At 40.9% G+C, this 22129-nt stretch overlaps 1 protein-coding gene across 1 annotated transcript in view; it reads left to right on the top strand.

Annotated features, from left to right (window-relative positions):
- ITGB3BP (integrin subunit beta 3 binding protein) overlaps positions 1–22129 on the top strand; it is a 53641-nt gene that overhangs the window by 16951 nt on the left and 14561 nt on the right. The window contains exons 3-7 of the mRNA XM_072638206.1: positions 1615–1747; positions 10382–10451; positions 16942–17020; positions 17764–17857; positions 18753–18812. Of these exons, the coding sequence (XP_072494307.1) occupies positions 1615–1747; positions 10382–10451; positions 16942–17020; positions 17764–17857; positions 18753–18812 (436 nt within the window). The remainder of the gene's footprint in view (positions 1–1614; positions 1748–10381; positions 10452–16941; positions 17021–17763; positions 17858–18752; positions 18813–22129) is intronic.

Genomic DNA, 22129 nt, shown 5'->3' with positions numbered 1-22129 from the left:
ATAGGTGATATCTTGTTCAAGGAGCTGTAAGGCAGTGCTCACTGGAGAGAAACTGGGGGGACAGAGGAAGGGGAAGGTATGAAGTGTAAGAGGACTAGAAGGGTGGAGGTCTGGGGGCAGGTCAGAAAGGACTTTGAATGTCAAACACAGAGAATGCCTCTGGAGGTAACAGAGAGCCACTGTAGTTTGAGAGTGAGCAAGGGGCGATCTGGTCAGACATGCGCTGCCCTGACAGTGGCATACAGGATGGACTGGAATAGAGAAAGACTTATGTCAAGGAGATGAATCAGTGGCTATTGCTGTGATCCAGGTGTGTAGCGGGGGTGGCCACCCCCAGAATATGCAATGAAGGAGGGAAGGAGAAGAACACATGAGCATAAGGAATGAATGGGCCAACTGGACAATTACTGGAAATAGTGTTTCCCAGCCATAGGCTCCCTCCCCTCCCCCCCCACACACCCTGCTCATTTTTGGCCAGAGGAAAACTCTTTCTGGCAGTTTTCTATGTAGTACAAGCCCAGAGGGAGAGAACTGTGTATTGGGAAGGAAGCTCAGAGGATATCTGGGTCAGGCCATACATGGCTTGGGGAGGTATGGGTGGAGGCTGCTTAGACAGATGGGAGATGGTGGTAATGAAACCTCCCTTAGATTTCTCCAGAAGGTGATGGGCAGAGGCTGGATGCTTACTTGTCAGCGACCACCAGAGGAGCGCTTGCTTGGGGATAGATTGGGCCAGTTGATGACCTCTGAGATCTCTTCCAATATTTAGATGCCTCTTGGGGGAGGCCATTACCTGTTAAAGCAGCACATTCTTACTTGGGATGGCTTTCACTAAACTTTCTTCTTTGACTTCCAACAGTATATGAGTTGGCTCCTAAGCTGCGCCCTTCGAGCTCACAATTTTCAAAAGCTAAATACTTTGAATTTCACTGCTTCCTATGTATTTGTATTCCCTTTATACTTTGTCTGAATATACTTGTAATTATACTTATGGTCTCCCTCAGTAAAATAAAGCTCCTTGAGCATAGAAATTATTTCATCTTTACAGCATCTGGCACACAGTAGGCACTTAATGAATGCTTGTTGCTGGTTTGGTTGGTTACAGTTGCAGTGCCACCCCTGGCTCCTGTCCTATTTTGCCTAGGTGTTATAGGTCCCTGTCCCCACATTCCTTTTTTAATAAATTCAGGAGTGAGCTGGACAATTGGAAATAAACATTCTGTCCTGTTGCCAGGGAGTATTTTCAGTTTCTAGGATTACAGTCTCCTGAATTCACTTTTTGTGCTCGGCCCAAATCAAAATCTGAGGTTGTCGTTTATTTACTCTTCCATCCCATTTGGGGATGACCTGCTGAAAAGAAATGACTGCATTAAGTAGGTGGTTCATATATCAAGACTGCAGATGGTAAAAATTATTGAGCTGATCTGAAATGTCTGTAAAAATAGCTTTGTTAGCATTGAAGGGAGCAGGAGTGTTTGAAATCTGAAAATGAGCAAAGTAGGATTTGTGTTGATAAGGAACTTGGGATGGATTTGCACTATGTGATGGAATATATGTAAAGATCCTTCACCTTATCTCAATATTTCTCTGAAAACTGTTATATATTTGTTTTAGTCCCCTAAATCTCGGCAAACCAGTGGACATTTCATAGCACCTTACTCACCGACAACGGGAACTCCTCAAATCAGCCCATATTCATCTCCCAGAAGTCATAATGGACGAGAGTTTGGAAATGGACCATCAAATGGTTAGTTGAGCATTCTTTTCCATTTACTGTAAAATTTTTCTAGTTATTGGTTAAATCAAGGATTTGAACGTATGATGGATGGGTCACTTTGTCTCTGATTTTCTCTCTCCTCCTCATGACTCAAAGAATTTAGAGATGGAAAAGCAGCATTAAGACAGTTTTGACATCAACATAAACTTTCAGAACACATCTTAAGATACTACTACAAAATTTTTCCTATACCATCAAATTTACTAAATAGAAATTATACTTTCTTGCCTTCTTCTGCCAACTATTAATTATAACTGATGACAGTGATTGCTTTAACAAGCTCCTACTCACACACTGAAGGAAGCCTAGATCTAATCACTGTTACTCCTAGAGTTTTGGAATATTTCTGAATGTTTCTTTTACCTGTCATTTACTTAGTAGCATCTACGTTGCCCACAAGTCAAGAAGGCCTAAATTTAAATCCTGCTTCTAATACTTAATTTATCTCTGTGCCCTGGGGCAAATCACTTAACCACTCTGTCTTAGTTTTCACATCTGTAAATGGGGATGATAATAACACCTGCCTCCCAGGGCTATTATGAGGATCAAATCATTTAATCTCTCTGAAGCACTTATTACAGAGCAGTACCTGGAACATAGTACATGCTATATAAATGCTAGCTATTATTGTTACTGCCTCATTTTCATATTTAATTTTTTTTGCCACTTCTTGACTATTCAGATCAACCCCTAATATTCACCTTTCCCTTATAAATCCTCTCTTGTACAAAGAAAAACATGAGCAAAATGCACTGGCCAAGTATCTTCTTCTGACCCTGTAACATACTCACGTAATTCTCAAGGTGGTTTTAAATTGGCTTATGTCTTTAACAAAGTAAGACTTGTATGTGAATGTGAAAATGTTTGATTTTTAATACTTTAATCTTGATTTTGCTTACTCTTAGTTTTTTTAAATATATTTTATTTTTTTCCCCAATTACATGATAAAATAATTTTTAAACTTTTTTTTTTTATTTTGAATTCCAAATTCTATCCTTCCCTCCCCTTCTTTCCCCCTCCCTGAGATGGTAAGCAATCAGGTATAGGTTATCCATGTGCAGTCATGTAAAACATTTCCATTTTGGTCATTTTGTACAGGAAAATGCCATTGAAAAAGGAATGAAAGTGAAAAATAGGCTGCTTCAGTCCATATTCAAGCAAAATCAGTTCTTTCTCTGGAAGTGGAGAGTATGTTTCATCATTAGTCCTTTGGGATTTTCTTGGGATCATTGCATTGCTGAGAATAGCTAAGTCATTCACAATTCTTCATTGAACAGTGTTGTTCTTACTGTCTGCAACATTCTCCTGGTTCTCTTCACTTCACTTTGCATCAGTTCATGGAAATCTTTCCAGGTTTTTCAGAAATCATCATGATTGTCATTTCTTACAGCACAATAATCCATCACCATTATATACCAGAGCTTGTGTGGCCATTCCCCAGTTGATGGGCATTGCTTTGATTTCTAATTCTTAGCCACCACAGAAAGAGCTGCTGTAAATATTTTTATACAAATAGGTCCTTTCCTCTTTTTTTTTTTTTTTAATGTCTTTGGGATATAGACCTAGAAATGGTGTTGCAGGATCAAAGGGTATGCCCAATTTTATCATCCTTTGGACATAGTTCCAAATTGCTCTCCAGAATGGTTGGATCAGTTCACAACTCCACCACTGATGTATTAGTGTCCCAGTTTTCTCACATCTTCTTCAACATTTGTCATTTTCCTTTTTTCTCATATTAACCAGTATGTGCGGTGGTACCTCAAAGTTGTTTTAATTTGCATTTCTCTAATCAATAGTGATTTAGAGCTTTTCTTAGAGCATTTTTTCACATGACTACAGATAGCTTTGATTTCTTTGTCTGAAAACTGCTGTTGATATCCTTTGACCATTTATCAACTGGGGAATGAATTATATTTTTATAAATTAGACTTAGTTTTCTATATATTAGAGAAATGAAGTCTGTACCAGATATACTTGTTGCAAAATTTTTCCCCTAGTTTTCTGCTTTCCTTGTAGTTTTGGTTGAATTGGTTTTGTTTGTGCTAAAACTTTTTAATATTATATAATCAAAATTACCTATTTTACATTTTGTAATACTCTTTATCTCTTGTTTGGTGATAAATCCTTCCTTGTCCATAGATCTGATAGATAAACTATTCCATGTTCTCCTAATTTTCTTATGGTATCACTCTTCATGTATAAATCATGTACCCATTTTGATCTTATCTTGGTATATGATGTGAGATATTGGTTTCTACCTAGTTTCTGACATACTGGTTTCAGTTTTTTCCAGCAGTTTTTGTGAAATAATGAATTTCTGTTCCAAAAGTTTGGATCTTTGGGTTTATCATATACCAGATTACTATGGTCATTTACTATAATGTAATTTGTACCTAATCTATTTCACTGATCCACCACTCTTTATAACCCATTCCTCATTTTTTCCTAATTTCTAATTCTGTTCATTATAAAAGATAAAAGAAACTCAGTTGATAGATAATTTGAATTATCAATAAACCTGTCACCTGGATGAATATTTCTCCCTTTTTAATATTATACAAAACCTTCCTCAAAACATCTTAAAAGAGCTTAAGAAACTGCATTTTAAAAAGTAGGCCCTGTTTCTTTTACTTAATTCTGAAGGGTGTTTGTGTTTGTATGATCTGCAGATAAATAGTCAAAATTGTTGGGGCTCAGCATAGCTTTTGGTAATGCAAATGGCCCTTAATGCAGAATAAGTAATTCACAGTTTTGTGTGACATAGTGGGAGAAGCTCTGGAAGGAAGTGCCAACGGAAGCACACAAGAATGACAAGTTGGAAAGTAACCATGTTGGATTTTTTAATATATTCTGTACAAAACAGGATCTTGTAATATTCAGTATATTCCTCTTTTCTGTTCTACTTTGTATATGGAAATGTTTACTCTTTTTTGTTACTTGTTAACTCATAATTTTAAATGGATTTTGTTTTTCTTTTATAATATTTTATTTTTTCCAATTACATTTGAAAACAAATTTTTAACATTCTTTTTTAAAATTTTGAGTTCCAAATTCTCTTCTCCCCTCACTTCTTTCCCCTATCATTGAGAAGGCAAGCAATTTGATATAGGTTGTACATGTGCAGTCATGCAAAATATATTTCCATATTCATTATGTTGTGAAAGAAAATACAGGCCAAAAAACCCCAGCAAAAAATAAAGTAAAAAAGCATGCTTCAACCTGCATTCAGATCTTCCTGTTCTTTCACTGTAGGTAGACAGCATTTTTTGGTCATAGGTCCTTCAGAATTGTCTTGGATCATTGTATTGCTGAGAATAGCGAAGTCATTCACAGTTGGTCATTGTTACAATGTTGCTATTACTATGTACAATGTTTCCTTGGTTCTGCTCACTTCACTTTGCATCAGTTCACGTAAGTCTTTCTGAAATCATCCCGCTTGTCATTTCTTTTAGCACAATAATATTTCATCACAATCATATGCTACAATTCCTTTAGCCATTCACCAGTTGATGGGCATCCCCTCAATTTCCAATATTTTGCCATCATGAAAAGAGCAATTATAGCTATTTTTGTACATATAGGTAATTTTCCTTATCTTTCTCTTTCTCTTTTTCTCTCTCTCCCTCCCTCCCTCCCTTCCTTCCTTCCTCTCTCTCTCTCTCTTTCTTTCTTACTTTCTTTCTTCCTTTCTTTCATCCTTTCTTCCTTTCTTTCTTCCTCTTTGGGATATAGACCTGGAAATGGTATTGCTGAGTCAAAGGATATGCACAGTTTTATAGCTTGGGCATAGTTCCAAATTGCTTTCCAGAATGGTTGGATTAGTTCACAACTCCACCAATCGTGCATTAATGTCCCAATTTTTCTATGCCCCTTCTGTCATTTGTCATTGTCCTTTTATGTCATATTAGCTAGGATTTTTTTTTTTTAAGCTGTGAAGTTGAAATCAAGAGGACCTGGGTTCAAATCAACTCTGCTACTTGTTCACCTTATGGGCAGTTCTACTTTGCAATCCAAGTATCAGTTTCCTCACCAAAGAAAGTGACAATATTAATACTTACATGACGTAAGTCATAGAACTCTTGTCAGGAAAGTACTTTGTATAACAAGATGCTTTAGAAATATTAATTGTTCCACAGTAGTTTTGTTTGAACTGATTTATTATATGTTGTATATCTGACAACGTTTCATCTGTTGGACTTCATCTGTTCATCCTTATTATGTGTGCTTCATTGTCAGCAGACTTTTGGTTAGAGTAGAATGAGTATTTGTCAGCCATTGGAGACTGTCTTATGTTGTATTCAGCTCAAGAACGATGTGCTTCCAAGCACCTGAGTTTATTTGATGCCGCTACTTCATATGATATTTCAAAGAGAAGAGAGAAAAACGAGCTTTGGGTCACAGTATTGGTGACCCTCATTTGGCACAACCCTGGACAGAGCATTGTCCCTCCAGGGTCTAACGTTCCCTGAGTACTGAAATGATAGCCATACAGTTCCTGGTAAGTCGTTGTGTTTTCAAGCAGGTGCCACTTAAATTGGCAGAAAAGGATGTTTTTAAAGAATTTCTTCATCATAAATAACTCTTGTAAAAGAAGTTCATCTAATTTTTGCTACTCTGGCACCTTTTTTCAACCAATGGAGTTTAAAAATTTTATAAAGCAAAAATTAAACTCTTCTTGCAAAGAACATAATGTTCATGTGTGCCCTCAGGGCTCCAGCCTTCAGTGCTTCCTCCACCCCCATATCCCACTGAGAATGTCTCCTTGCCAGGATTATGCCCACAACCACCACTGCCACAGCTGCTGCTGCTCGTCCAACCTGGGGGCTTACCCTACCTTTGTGAACAGAGGAATCATGGAGGACCCCAGGGCCTTGCTGTCTGTCCTGTGAGTGCACTGTTAGGACCATGCAGCTTCTTTTGCCCTGACTAGAGTGGCAAGGGCTGTCTGGTGCCCAGCAGCTGACCCTCATGATGTCTGTGTGGCTTTTCCCAATCTGAACATGAGCTTCTTGAGAACAGCATCTATAGCCTTTTAAAGTCTGTGGATCCACAGCGCTCAGTCAGTCCACATCTATTAAGTGACTGCTATGTGTTGGGCACTATGCTAAGTACTGGAGAAACAAAAAAGGGGAAAAGACAGTCTTGTGTCCTGAAGAATGTGATGGTCAAAAGGGGGAGACAACAAGCCAACAGTAATAGACTTACATCTCGGGGATAAGAAGGATAAATTGAGGTTCTCAATTGTTCACTTCCAGACTGTGCCAGGACAGGAGCTACATCTCTTGGCCCACTGGGCAGCTCCGTGGGGTTGGCAGCTGCCCCTCTGTGCCTCACTCTCTAGTGTCCTTGTCTCATTTTGTCTTCCTGACCCTAGCCCTGGTTAGGGAGACTGTGGGCATCCCAGGATGGAAGTCAACACCTTGCAGGTGCCCCTTGGGCCCCCAATCTCCAACTGGCCTTTTCAGAATGATAGCAGCTCACATTGATAGAGGACTCGACTGTTGATAAAGCACTTTTCTCTCACCAGTCCTGGGGAGTGGTGAAAGTGGTATTGTCCCCACGTAAAGAGGAGATACCAAGACTATAGAGCTCGGAAGCAGGAAAGTCAGTGTTCTTGCCACTGCTGTATACTGTTTCCTGGAGGAGGAGAGGAGAGCCACAGTCCCCCATTTTACGTGGAATTGGCCCTTTGTCATCACTACCTGCTTCTGGATTGATGATTGTGGATCCCTCTGCTTGGGTAGACAAGGCCAGTCAAATGAGACCTGGACCATTCAAGTGCCTTCTGTGGGAAGCGATCCAATCATGAGGTTGGTTTTGGTTCTTATTTGTAGCACTAGAACCTAAGTTCTGAAGGGAAAAGGGACAAGTCTCAGAACAACTTTTAATCTTAATTAGTCAGAGTGCATTTAACATTAAGAACTGAGATACAGTACGGTTAGTGGGAAGAGTAATGAAGGTAGTGGAGAAACTTGAGTTTGAGTCTCCTTTTGGATCCTGTGTCCTCAGATAGCCAGAAGATAAAGGGATTCAGAAGGCTCCCTCTGGAGCGGAAGGCGGGCTTGCCTCAGGCCTGGGTTTGGCACCTGCAGTTAGAGACTGTGCCTTGAACAGCCTGTGCCTTGGATGTCAGAAGTAAGCTCTGCATAGACTGGGCCCTTATTGAACACTCTAATCATCACAAATTGATACTGATTATGTTTTCTTTTCGATGAGACAAGCACAGTGCTTTAGAAAAGTTGATTATCTTTATCCCTCATCATTAAGTAAATGCTAATAAGAAATAGGGATATTTTTATCTTGGCATCCGTAAACATATGTTGGGCATCTACCATGGCTGAGGCACTGAACATTTAAGAAATGAGCTTACATTCTAAAACTTAGGATTTTAATATCATTTAACATTCTAAACCTATTAACTAGGCTCTAGAAAATAGAATTTTAATTCACTTAATTTTACTTCTGTTAATTTTTACAAATTGGACAAACATTAATGGTTTGATTATATATGGTTTGTTAATCTGCTCAAAGCTTATTGCTTTCTTTGTGTGTACCATGAATAGGAATAGGACACTTAATCTTAAACCCAATTATATCCTGCTCTCCCTGGTTGCAGAAGAAAGAAGAACCCCTTCTATGAGTCTTTTTGCACAGATTCATTGTGGACCAAGGATCCCAGTAAAAGTAAAGACTTCCAGCTCAAATAGTTTTGTGTACATTCTCAGCTTTTCTGTGCATTTATGGGAAGGCATGGAGAAGAGATGCCCACAATGCACAAACATAGATGGGTCGTGATCCACGCCGTTGGAGGGAACAACCAGATGGATACGATGGACATTACTTTGAGTATTTTGAGAAGAGCCTGGTGTTCTGATGCTCCCCACAGCCCTGGTCAGTAGGGTAGGGACTGTCATCCACATCTTACAGATGATGGGACTGAGTTGGTGGTGGGATTTGAATCCAAGTCTTTCCTGATTCCTAGTCCAGTGCCCTTTCTGCTTCATCAGACTGTTATCTCATAGGAGTAACAGGCAGTATTTGAAACATAAAATGTGTCAGCAAATGCTTCGGCTTCTGTCCGGCACAGAGGCTCGTTTCTGTTCATGTGTGCACTTTCCTGACATCATTAGTTTTGTCTTTGGAGGGAGAAAGGAAAGCAGACAGACTTTCTCCTGTTGCCTTCTTGCGTAGCCACTTTCCAAGCACTTGGCAAACATTTACTGCACACGTGCCCTGTGCTATTGTTGTGCTAGGCACTGGGGATCCAGAGGCAAACATGGGGAAAGTCCCTGCCCTCAAAGGCCTTGTGGTCTGTGTGTGCCCCCACGCAGAATAAATGGTTGGTTGTTGTCCTTTATTCTCGAGGAGTACAAACATGACATCGCTGTGCTGGAGTCAGGGCATGGTGTGTCGGACCAGCTCGTCAGACCCAGCCAAGCTCAGAATGCTCTACCACAGGTCAGGTGCAAATAGTTCATGTGAATATTTGGGGTGGACTCTCTAAATTTGTGCATCTTGTGTTTGTTTGGAGCTACTTCATTCCTGCTTTGCTCATCGGAAATTGATTGAGTCTGTAGACCGAGGCTTGGTGCGGGTCCAAGTTACCTTAGGGAGTCATTTATAGCCCCTTTGACTCTTCACAGCAGTTAAACTGGACTGGCACGTTCCTAAAAATGACTCCCTCATTACTATTTGGTGAATCGAGAATTGGGGCCTTTGCTCCAGAGGGCCTTTATCTATGGGATTCATTTGTCCGCTCTACTCACAGAGAGTCTTGTTTTCCTTTTTGAAATGAAGTTAAATTTTTTTCTGCCACAAGTATTGTTATCTGATAAGAAATACTCTAATAAATTTTATGTTGTGCTTATATCCTAAGACCTTTTTTAAAAAGAAAAAAAATCATAATTTTCAAGATACAATAAATAAATACTTTAAGATGCTGGCAGTTTGACTTCTGGTCAGTATTATTTTACCATGGTTAATCTTGACAACCACCTATTATGTGTGTCTCTTTTATTTAATTAAACATTAAAAACAAAATTAAAAAACAAAGTCATATTGTTCTTTAAGAGAAAAATAGGATTTGAAAGAAAATATATCCTAGAGGGCTTAATGTATATTCTAAGCTGGTTATTGTGACTTTTGCTTCAGTGAGACAGTGTAAGGTCCCAGCAAAACTATTTATTTGTTTTTTGACCTTGGGAAGTCTTCAAACCTTTCTGGGCTTCGTTTGTAAAACTGCAGGTTAAGGATGACTGAGGATGTCTTAAGGACCTGTCTAGTGCTCGTTCTGAGATCTTTCGGAAAAGGAGGTTTTCAGGGTCCTAGTCAGTCTAAATGTGTTCCTCATTAGATTTCTTTGGCTTTTCCCTTTAATGAATATTCCAGCGGAAATTTCACAGGAAAGATCCTTGGTATCTGTTTAAAAGAACAAATCTGTTTGGAGCAGAGATAAACGGAGAAGGACCATCAGACGAGTTACTGACGTTTCTCTATGCCTGTGAGAGAAGTTCTCCTTCCTCCCTTAGGAAATGCTAGCTGCTCTGGGAGAACTTGGGAAACTTGCCTTTAAATGTGTGTCCTTTCATTTCTCCATTGTTCCAGAGCAAATGGACCTTGACCGCACTTACACATTGCCCAGAGGAGGGCGGCCTCGAGCAGAAGACAGAGATGAGTAAGTTGGCTACAAACTGCTCTTTCTCTCTCCAGCAAGACTTCATGTTGTTGTTGGAATAATCATTTAATAGAAATAATTTCCTTAGAGGGCTAATTACTATTAAGCCTTGCTAAATAACAATGTCTATTTTCTTTAAAAATGTAACCATTAGGAAAGAAAAATCTCATAACTGTATTCTATTTTGATATGCTTACCTCTCAATTTATAGTTACTATACTTTTGAGATTCACTCGTCCCAGATTTCAGTCCTGTGGCTCCTTTAGGCTGGATCGGCTTGTGCGGCTTACTGAGGAAGAGCCTTCTCTGGAGGCTTACTTGGAGGGGAAGGAGGATGGTGAACATTGCAGAAATGTTAAGATCCAGCAGAAGAGAAAGCTCACAGGGCATCCAGGACAGCAAACAGGAGAGGGCCCTTTAAGGAAGGAAGCAGAAAGGCCTCCACAGACCCAGCATCTTTGCCAGTGCTGCCCTTCCTGGGGTCATTTTTGGAGTAAGGCACTAACTGCAGAAAATCGTCAAAATGTGTTACCTGGAAAAATGATGCATTAACGTATTTCCAGTAAAACCAGAAGTTTAAAACTAAGATGAGCAGTTATTTACTGAGGGCAAAATCTGTTACAGTGAGGAGAAGGAAGAGCTATAATGAAGTAGATTTTTGGTTCAATATAAGAAAGCCTTGGTTTTTGAGTAAATAATAACAAATCTCCTCAGTAAATAATAGTTCATATTTCTCCTAGTTATAAAGTACTTTAATGTTCATTTTCTTGTTTGCTGCTTGAATCTCTTCCTCCTTCTCCCAGGCAAGAAGACAAATATTATAAATGAATGAAGAAAGCATTTATTGAGCTCTTACTGGGTATAAAACACTATGCCGAGTGCTGGGGAGACTAGGAGAAAAGTAAGGATAGTCCCTGCTCTCCAGGGGCTCTTATGGGAGATGATGGGAGAGACAGCAAAGGAAGGTTTCAACTGCAGGTCTAATGGAAAGGAAAGTTCCATGGTCCTTAGGGTACAGCAGGCAAAGCAGATGGTCCAGCCTCTTTTTTCAGGTCATTTCCTCTGCCATAATCATGTGAGTTTCTGATGTTAAACCAGTGGACAGGGCCAGGGACTTCAATGGCAAGAACTTTCTGTTGTGGGTCTTTGGTAGCTATGACTGCAGCCCCTGTAGGAGCAGTGACTAGGCTGCATCTCTGTGCTTCCCAGGATGATGGTGGGGGACTCTGGGCTGGAAGCATTGCTGTTCCCAAGGTTCTACGGTTCAGGGTCCTGGGTTGACTATATCAGGATCTGAAGGGAAATGGTGCCCGAGGGGATTGTGATGACTGACCTTGCCTGGCACGTGCTGCCTCCCATCTTTCCTTCAGGGTGCCTGGCTGCTTCAGCTACGTTGGCCTGCCCTGTGAGTGGTAGTCTGTTGGCAATTGGTGGGGAAGGTGGGACCTTTCTCCCTAGGATCACTGGCTGAAAACCGGACTAATGGTATGGAGATATGGGAGCTATCTTATTGCTGCCAAAATTATCCTCATAGAAAAGGAAACCAAGGCTCAGTGACTGTGGGGGTAAGACAGGTAGTAAGTGGTGCAGCCAGGACTCCTATCCATGTCACAGCCATAAGATTTAAAACAGAAAGGACTGAAGAGTTCATATCATAACACCTCCACCCTATGCCAGCCCGGCACATAAGAAACACTTAATAAATGCTTGGGGTGGGGGAAAAAAATCTCATCTGTATTTTTTACTAATCTATGTTTTCCTTTCCAGTCCTGTGTATTTTATTCATTTAAAAGTATGCTTCTAGGCAGGGGATCCATAGGCTTCCCATGACTGTGCTGAGAGCTCTAGGGCATCCAAGGGTTAAACATCCAGGCAGCACAGAACAACACTTTTTTAAAGGATTTTCTTCAGTAGGTATAAGGGGTTTGGAACTCTCAGGTTATCAGGGTCATGGTGTCCTCGGGAGAAATCTCTTGAGACGTCATGTCCTTGCATGACTTACGTGATGGACCACCCTTAAACAATAACCAACCTTCAGCGATTATGTTGAGCAGAAGCAGTAACAGCCAAGCACATAAGCTCAGCACACAGTGTATACAAGCTTCTTGCAGGCATGGAAGTAGAATGCCTATATATACTCTGAGCTAGCTGAGAATAAATGGAGTGCATACCATCCTTGCTCCTGCCTTATTCATTCTCTCCCGCAAGAAAGATCTCATGCAGGCATAGATCTCTGGGGGACTCAACAAGTAGGGTGTCTCTCAAAACTATATCACAATTACCTGAGACTTCTTCAAAGATTTAAACTTCAGACCTTTAGAAACATGATTTTGAGAAGTGGTCCTGAGGCTTCCCTGCATGTCCAAGCTTCCAGCACCCAAAAGGCTAAGAACTACAGACTGTAGTCCAGAGGTGGGGAAATAAGTGGGTCCATGTAGCCTCAGATTATACTTGCCAGGTCAGAATGACCAGATAGACAGTGGAACTAAGGGGGTGCATGATGTAAAGCTGGTCATTATTTCATGGAGCTGCAACTTGAGAAATAGAATTCTGATTTCTAATAGAAGTTCATAGAAGGTCACTGATAAGAGGAGAATTGTTGCTACTGATGATCCAGATCCAAACTTAGGTCAGGTAGACTTAGGCCAAAAAATTTTTTGTTTCTTTTTGAAGATGTGTGTTTCTTGTTAAGTGTAGTTTGTAGGGAAGAGTTATGTCCCATCTATCTAGCACTTCATAGTTGACCAAAGACAAATAAGTAGATAGAAAATAAAAATATTTTTATCCCCATTTTGTGCATGAGAAAATGAAGGCTAAGGCAATTTAACTGACTCCTGGCCACATGAACAGTAATGGCGCTATTTAGAGATGCGTTTACTTATTTCAAATAAAACTTCCTAGGTAATCAAAAGATAAACACACTTTCTCCTGAGATATCCAGTAATCAGGCAATGTAGCTTTTCTTTTAACTTGAATTTTCAGCTTCTCTCAAATCTCCATGTCACCATAGAAAAGTTGAATGATTCTTGCCTCACTATAAACAAAGCACAGCCCTATTGGTTTTTGAAGCTGTGCTTGTGTCCTTAAAGTGTGGTGTTTCTTTTTCAAGCAAGTAGCAGTCTAAAGAACAGGACTGCCAGAGTGCTCTTAACACAGAAATCTAGTACCATGCAGTGTATTTTTTTAAAATTGTCCAACAGCAAGCCGTTAGTTCCATGCCAATAAAGCACATTTACAAACAAACACCTACACACTAATATTTTATGTGATCTTCCATACACTTTATGTTCTGAGAGGGAAACTACATAATACACTAGCAGTGGCATTTCCTATGCTTGTACCATCTGCTCTGCAGAAAATATAATCCTCATGACTTTGCATTTTCCATAAGAATCATTTTGAAACTGATTTCTGGTGAGGTCAGGGTCCTTTTGGAGTCTAGAGAAGGTGCATTTCACCAACGTCCAGAGATATTTTCCTGACAAAAACTGCATAAACCACTTTGGTAGGAACGTGTTAGTTATGTAATACATTTATGGCAAATACGTAATCACTGGCCAAGATTTATCTCGGTTTTGTACTTTAACAGACAAAATGTAGAGTTCTCATCGTTGTGCTGTAAAGATTCTTTCAGGAAGGAGGTAGACCTAGGGGCAGAACAAGGGGTGGGAGGATATGGGGAGAGGGTCATGCAGCAAGGTGGGGGAAAATTCCACCTGTGCCCTTGTTAACATTTTAGATCACAAAATCATAACTCACAAAGGGTCAACCTCCTGTACCCTTGGATGCTCAGTATTTTAAAAGGTACAGGTAATCGGTCTTCCTTTGCATTCTTTTATGTTTCTAAAAAAAGTTGATACTTTTGTTGCCTCATCAGAAAATGTCAGTTTTAATCAATCCATGAGCATTAATTACATTTCTCCTATGTGCCAGGCTTCTAGAAGAAACCTTTCTTGTCCCCTCTTCATTCTAGTGCTTTCGCTGTGTTAGTCACTTCCTTTTTATTCTGCTTGTAATTTGTGTGTACATAGACTGTTTTCTGGTCTTCTCCACTGGATTATAAGCTCCTCCAGGGCAGGGACATCTTGAACCTGTCTTTGTACTCCCCAGCACTTGGCACCTGGTACATAGTAGGTGCTTAATCAGTGTTTCCTGAGTGCCAGGCACCATGGTAGCTGCTGGGAATGCAAACACAAAATCAAAATGGCCCCAGACACAAAATTAATGAAGGTGAACTTTTGAAGGGAACGCTCGTATAACTAGAATGGGTCAGGACAGGCTGCTTGGAGAAGGTGCAGCTGGACCAGAATCTCTAAGGGAGTCTGTAGGGACAGATGAGCAAGGAGGGCATCCCAGTCATGGAGTGTGATATGGAAGGGAAAAGCCAAGGCTAGACAGCTCACCAGGAAGGGGTGTGGGTGAAGTTATGAGAGACTTTCAAAGCTGGATTTATAAGCCACAGGGAGCCCCTGCAGGGCAGTGAGGGAGGACAGCCTTTCCCTGAGGACAGCTGTGTCAGGCTGGAGGCCACAGGGAGATAAAGGAGGCTCCTGTGCTAGGCCAGGCCAGAGGGGAGGAGCACCCCAGCTTTCCCCATATGGTGGTTAGAGAGGAGGAGGCTCCTGTGGAGTGCTGGGGAGATAGACATGATAAGATTGGGAACTGGTGGGAGAAGTGAGGTGGGGTGGAATTGGAGCCATGGACTATTCAGAGTTTGTGAACTTGGGGTACTGGAAGGAAGGCAAAAACAGGGAAATTCAGGGGAAAAGTAAAAGAGTTCATATTTGTATGTGGAAAGTTTGAGATGGCAATGGGACAGAGTATGAAACATCCAGCAAGCTGTTGGAGATGGGCCTGGATCTGAGGAAACCCAAGCTGGGCATGAAGATCTGGGAGTTCTCCGCAGAGAGATAGTCATTAGACCCTTGGCAGCTAGTGAGAACATCAGGTGAGGAAGGGCAGAGAGAGAAGCGGGGAGCCCAATCCCAAAGCATAGGACAGATGCATGGTGAAGAGGCCAGGGGGAAGTCATGACTAAGCAATAGAGCTTCCATTGCCCTCTCATGCTGCTGTCCTCAGAAGCCCAGGATTCAGAAGCCAGAAGCAGACTTGTAATTCTGTGATTTGGAAGTTCCCAGAAGCCACTGGGGTCTTGAAGTTTTTAATGAAATCACTCCAGGTCTCTCAGGAATAGCCTTCAGCCATAAATTTGGCATGGACACATATACACATACATACGCACGCATGCTCACACACATGCATGCATGTGCCATAATAATGAGGGTGTGTGGTGACTTGGTGAATACTAGTTCAGTAGAATTGGCCCCAGTACAGTTCAGAAAGGCAGTTCTCTGCCGGCCTAATGACAGTGTTTTGGACCCTCAGCCTCAGCCCAGGTGCCTTGGTCCTCTGCTAAGGATTGGAGGCTTTGGGGTGACCCAAAAGTGGCCATTGTAGCGTGTCAGCATGGAGGCATGGACTTCAGAGGCACAAAAACAAGCTGGCCTTCACTTGCCCTACTAAGGGAGACACAGGGAGAAGGAGAAGGTATAGCTATGAGAAAATTGCTAGAAATGACACTTCCATCACTGAGCCAGTGTGCAGACCAACAGCAGCATGTATTAAGCACTTACTGTTTGCTAGGCAGTAAGTGCTGGACGCACAAAATAAAGGCAAAAACAAGTTCCTGCCCTGGAGGAGCTTATATTCTAATGGGGATACAATAGGCACAAAACTGAACTAAGCAGCGGAGGGATCCAGGTCATGGGGAGAATGGAGAACAGTTAGGGGCTGTACGCCACAAGGAAAGAGGGAGCGACAAAAGGTTCTGACCACATAAAGAACTTTTGGAGTTCATGACCACCTATGGGTGAAGGCAAGATCCAGGCATGACAGTCTCTGTGTGTAGCAGAGACAGAAAAGAGGAATAAGGCAGGTAAGTGAGTAGTTAGGGAACTGGGAAGTATCACTGAGAAGTCCAAGGCCCCTAGAAGGAGGGCAGGAAAGAAGGGGACGTCCTGGGGTCAGTATAGAGGAGGGACTAAGAAGCATTTCTATAGTGATGCCTGTGTGCCAGGTACTGTACTAAGTGCTTTACAACTATCTCTTTAGATCCTCACAACAACCTGCAGTGTGGTGTAATTATCCCCATTTCACAGGTAGGGAAACTGAGGCAAGCAACCCTTCAATGACTTGCCCAGGGTCACATAGCTAGTAAGTGTCTGAGGCAGGATTTGAACTCAGGACTTCCTCACTCCAGGCCCAGCGCTCTCCTCACTCTGCCACTACCTGAAGTTGGCAGACTACAAACTACTAGCATCTTGACTGTATCCTGCAAAAAGCACAGGTGCTGAGGAGTAAAGAAATCCCTAGGGGGCTACATCTAATATTTCTAAAGAAGGAGGATTATTAAAAATGGTGAAAATGACTTAAGATGTTTAAATATACAATCCTGCTCCATGTAATTTTTGTGTTTTTTTCCTTTTTCTAGCATCATGGTATTACTCTGTAAGATTGACAGCTCCTTAGAAAAATTCACAGAAACATGGAAAAGTTTAAAACATTTACAGGTTTGTCTTTTTCTTGAATATCATTTTCTCACATTTTAATTTGATCCTGATACTAGGAACAGAAATGTTTTCTGCATGTTCTCAAAAAGAGAACTAAAACTCCCAGTGAGTTTTAGGGATAAGAGATTAGGCTGCTGCTTATATTTCATCACATTCGATAATGACAACTTTATTTTTTTAACCATGTTTTTAAACAGTTTTGTGAAACTTACCATTTTTGTTTCCTGGAGTTTTTTCCCCAATAAAATTGATGTTTTGCAAACTTACATGAAATTTGAGGACATTTAACTAGTTTTAGATTTTCTGACCTTTCCTTCTCCTGACCTCACATACCTAAGTACTTTGTCCTTTTATTCACTGATGATGATACATTTTCCAGTAGAATTACGTGTATGTGTGTTGAAAGCACCATGTGGACGCATAATTTATGCATCTCCTTGTACTTAGCAGTGTTCAGCCTTTTTTAAGCAGCTCTGTGACCCTGCAAGTGCTGTGACCTCCAGGGTGGCCCTTCATGGGCAGTCAGTGAATTACCCTGAAGCTTTGCTGTGCTTGAGATGTCATCAGCCCTTTGGGTAGGTCTTCCTTAACACTGAAGAGCTTACAATTTCAAATGCAGAAAATGGCCATAGGATGCTTTGTTTGGCCAAGCAGAACACTAAAACATCCACCTGAAGTAATGGTGATGAGCAGACTCAGCGACTCCTTTAACAGAATTGTAACGTGCTCCCCCTTTGTTTCAGGCCTTGTTGAGCCAGCCAGAGCTGGAAGGTCTCTTGGATGCTTCCTGTACGTCCTTGGACTTGAGAAGCCAAGTGCAGAAGACCAGAGAACTGAGTAATGACCATGGTGGAGCGCTTCTGCACTTTTCCAGATTGTTTCCTAAGCTTTGCAATTTGTGCAAAAGATGTTCCTTCCATAATTAGCCATTTGAAGAAGGATTTCATATTTTTAGTCTGATCAGATTCTTAAATGTAGTTGATGCATTACTACGATCCTCAATAGTGACAGGCATGCTGTGGCTCCAGGTAGCTGCTCCTCAGTAGGGGCATGGCATTTCCCAGGGTTTTTATATCATAAAGGCCATTGTTTGTGCAGTGAGTGCTCATGGAAGTGCTTGGAATGAGCGCTACATGAGCCCTTGATGCTGTCATGCCTCCCGCCCTGGGGTAAGGGAAGATCTGGGAGTCTCAGTTTCCTTGCCTGAGAAATTGGGAAAGTGATACCCATGTTACAGATCGTCCTGAGGATCAAGGAAGATAGTGAATGGAAAGCAAATTGCAAACCTTAGGTGCTTTGTGAGTTAATATTATCATCCTGTAAACTGGGTTCCATGAAAGAATTTCAGTGCTGGTGATATTTTTCCATCTGAAATATCAAATATGTGTTATTAGAAATAGTTGTTTCATGTAGAGGTCTTCCATATGCAGTCTTAATTTCCTCTTTTTGTTCCAAAGATTTCCCAGCTCCTCTTTATCCAAGGATTCCAAAACCACCAATCCCTCAGACCATGTTTTCCATGTCTGGGCTTCTCAGTATGTTCCAAGCCCCAAAGGGTCCCAGGCCTAACTTAGTTTAGGAAACCCTAAAGTTATATATGTTAAGGTTATACATCTTATGCCTGCAATTCTCTCTGATTTCTCTTTCTTCTCGTGACAAAGCTGCTTTTTCTGTGGAGGGGCACCTGAGAGCTGGTGGGTATTAACTTAGAAAGGTGATTTTTGTTTTTCAGTGATGAAAGTAAGAAAACAGGAACAGCTGAAAAAGAAAACACCAAAACATTTCCCACGAGGTGAGCATGTTTGTTGTCCTCTCTCATATGATAACACCTCCAGATTGATTGATTCAGGGAGGAGAGTCATCCCCAGAGTCCTTTGGAGCTGGATGTCTTGGGAAAGGCTGTGAATTTCATGTGAGAAACTGGAGAGGTGCAGAGGCCTGAGACCTCCCTCTCAGACAACACTGTCATGTCATTTGAACACAGCTTTGAGTGTGTGGTGCAGGTTGGACCTTTTTCTTTTGAGAAACAGAGAGAACTTGTCACCCAGCAGATAGATAATCAGAGCTGCCAGTGCCTCAGTCTGTAGGGGACCCACAAAGTCCAGAAAAGTCTGAGCTCTCCTTCCTGGGAGCATTTCTCAGAGTGAGACACCAAGTTGAGTAGTGTCTGCATACTTCTTGCTATCAGAAAATCTCCCCTGATTTTTCTTGGTTTAAATTTCTGTGGTTTGATGTCTTTGATGAATTAGTTTGGGCCTGATAGCACTCACTCAAACGCAGTGGTTTCTTGCTTCAGACAGAGCTGCACTGTTGGTTCCTTTGTTAACATGCTGGCCTTTGATCCAGGAAGTCCTGGGTTCAGATCTCACCTTGTTTTTGCCAGAGTGACCAGAGGCAGGTCACCTCACTCCCCTGAGGATATTTCTTAAGCCTCCCGGAGTTGTTGATCACTATCTGCATCTGTGGAGGGTATTTCTTTTTTTTTTTAAACAAGAAATATTTTTTTTTTAATTTTAATAAATGTTTAATCACAGAAAGAATGAAAACAATGTATATAAAAATAATAATAATTAGAGCAATCCACAAGTGACTGCTTGATTCCCCTACCCCACATTAGAATTAATGGAAGTCATATACTTATTTAGTGCCATACCAATTAAACTATCAGACAATTACTTTCTAGAGCTGGACAAAGTAATATCAAAATTCATTTGGAAAAACAAAAGGTCCAGAATATCAAAGGGACTAATGAAAAGAAATGCTTGGGAAGGTGGCCTAGCGCTACCAGACCTCAAACTGTACTATAAAGCAGCAATTATCAAAACCACTTGGTATTGGCTAAGAAACAGAGAGGTAGACAAGTGGAATAGACTTGGCACTCAAGATGCAGTAGGCAAGGAATATAGCAACCTTCTGTTTGATAAACCCAAGGACCCCAGCTTCTGGGACAAGAACTCATTGTTTGACAAAAATTGCTGGGAAAACTGGATAACAGTGTGGCGGAAATTAGGCATAGACCCATACCTGACACCGTACACAAGAATAAAGTCCAAATGGGTACATGATTTAGGTATAAAGATTGATACCATGAATAAACTGGAGAAGCAAGGAATAGTGTATTTATCAGATCTATGGAGAAGGGAAAAATTCTTTACTAAAGGAGAGATAGAATGCATTATGAAATGCAAAATGGATAACTTTGATTACATTAAACTGAGAAGTTTTTGCACAACCAAACCCAATGCAACCAAAATCCAGAGGGATGTAGTAAATTGGGAAAGAATTTTTACAGCTAAGCTCGGGGATAAAGGCCTTATTTCTAGAATATATAGAGAACTGATCCAAATGTATAATCATACAAGTCATTCCCCAATTGATAAATGGTCAAAGGATATGAACAGGCAATTTTCAGAGGAAGAAATTAAAGCTATCTATAATCATATGAAAAAATGCTCTAAATCACTATTGGTTAGAGAGATGCAAATCAAAACAACTCTGAGGTACCACATCACACCTATAAGATTGGCAAACATGACAGAACAAGAAAATGATAAATGCTGGAGAGGATGTGGGAAAGTTGGAACACTAATTCATTGTTGGTGGAGCTGCGAGCGCATCCAACCATTCTGGAGAGCAATTTGGAACTATGCCCAAAGGGCTACAAAAATGTGCATACCCTTTGACCCAGCAATATCGCTACTAGGACTGTATCCCCAAGAGATCATAAAAATGGAAAAAGGTCCCACATGTACAAAAATATTTATAGCAGCACTCTTTGTAGTTGCCAAAAACTGGAAGTCAAGGGGATGTCCATCAATTGGGGAATGGCTGAATAAATTATGGTATATGAATGTAATGGAGTACTATTGTGCCATAAGAAATGATGAACAAGAAGACTTCAGAGAGGCCTGGAAGGACTTATATGACCTGATGCTGAGTGAAAGGAGCAGAACCAGGAGAACTTTATGCACAGCAACAACCACAGTGTGTGAGAGTTTTTTCTGGTAGACTTAGATTTTTGTAATAACACAAGAACTTCTTACCAAAAAAAAAAAAAAATCCCAATGGAGGATCTCAAGGCAAAATGCCTGCCACTCTCAGAGAGAGAAATATGGAAGTCACTCACATATTGTAGCAGATCATGTTTGTGTATGTGTATGTGTTTGTGTATCATGTTCTGATTTGTTACACGATTTCTTTCATTTATCTTAGTCTGACTACATAGCATGACTATAGTGAAAATATACTCAATAGGAAAGTATATGTAGAATCTATACAGAATTGTATGCAGTCGTGGGGAGGGAGGGGGGTAGTGGGGAGTAGGTGGGGAAGGATAAAATCGCAATTGTATGGCAGTGATTGTTAAACATTACAAAATAAAAATATAAAAAAAAAAAAAAGAATTAATGGAAGTCCAGTACAAGAAAGGGTGTGGCAAGGGATTAGAATTGATGATGGGCAGATGTTGGGTAAACAGTTATTTTTTAATGTTTAACACTCACTGCCGTACAATGGAGATTTTATCCCCCCCACTACCCCCCTCCCTCCCCACGACTGCATACAGTTCTGTATAGGTTCTACGTACACTTTCCTATTGAGTACATTCTCACTATAGTCATGCTATGTAGTCAGACTAAGATAAATGAAAGAAATCGTATAACAAATCAGAACATGATACACAAACACACACACATACACAAACATGATCCGCTACATTCTGCGAATGACTTCCATATTTCTTTCTCTGAGTGTGGAAGGCATTTTGCCTTGAGAACCACCATTGGGATTTTTTTGGGGGGGGCGAAGTTTTTGCATTATTACAAAATTCCAAGTCTGCCAGAAAAAACTCTCGCACACTGTGGTCGTTGCTGTGCACAAAGTTCTCCTGGTTCTGCTCCTTTCACTCAGCATCAGGTCATATAAGTCCTTCCAGGCCTCTCTGAAGTCTTCTTGTTCATCATTTCTTATGGCACAATAGTACTCCATTACAGTCATATACCATAATTTATTCAGCCATTCCCCAATTGATGGGCATCCCCTTGACTTCCAGATTTTGGCAACTACAAAGAGTGCTGTTATAAATATTTTTGTACATGTGGGACCCTTTCC

Source organism: Notamacropus eugenii, chromosome 2, assembly GCF_028372415.1.
Source record: "Notamacropus eugenii isolate mMacEug1 chromosome 2, mMacEug1.pri_v2, whole genome shotgun sequence".
NCBI classification, from domain to species: domain Eukaryota; kingdom Metazoa; phylum Chordata; class Mammalia; order Diprotodontia; family Macropodidae; genus Notamacropus; species Notamacropus eugenii.
This window is presented reverse-complemented; position numbering and strand designations above follow the sequence as displayed.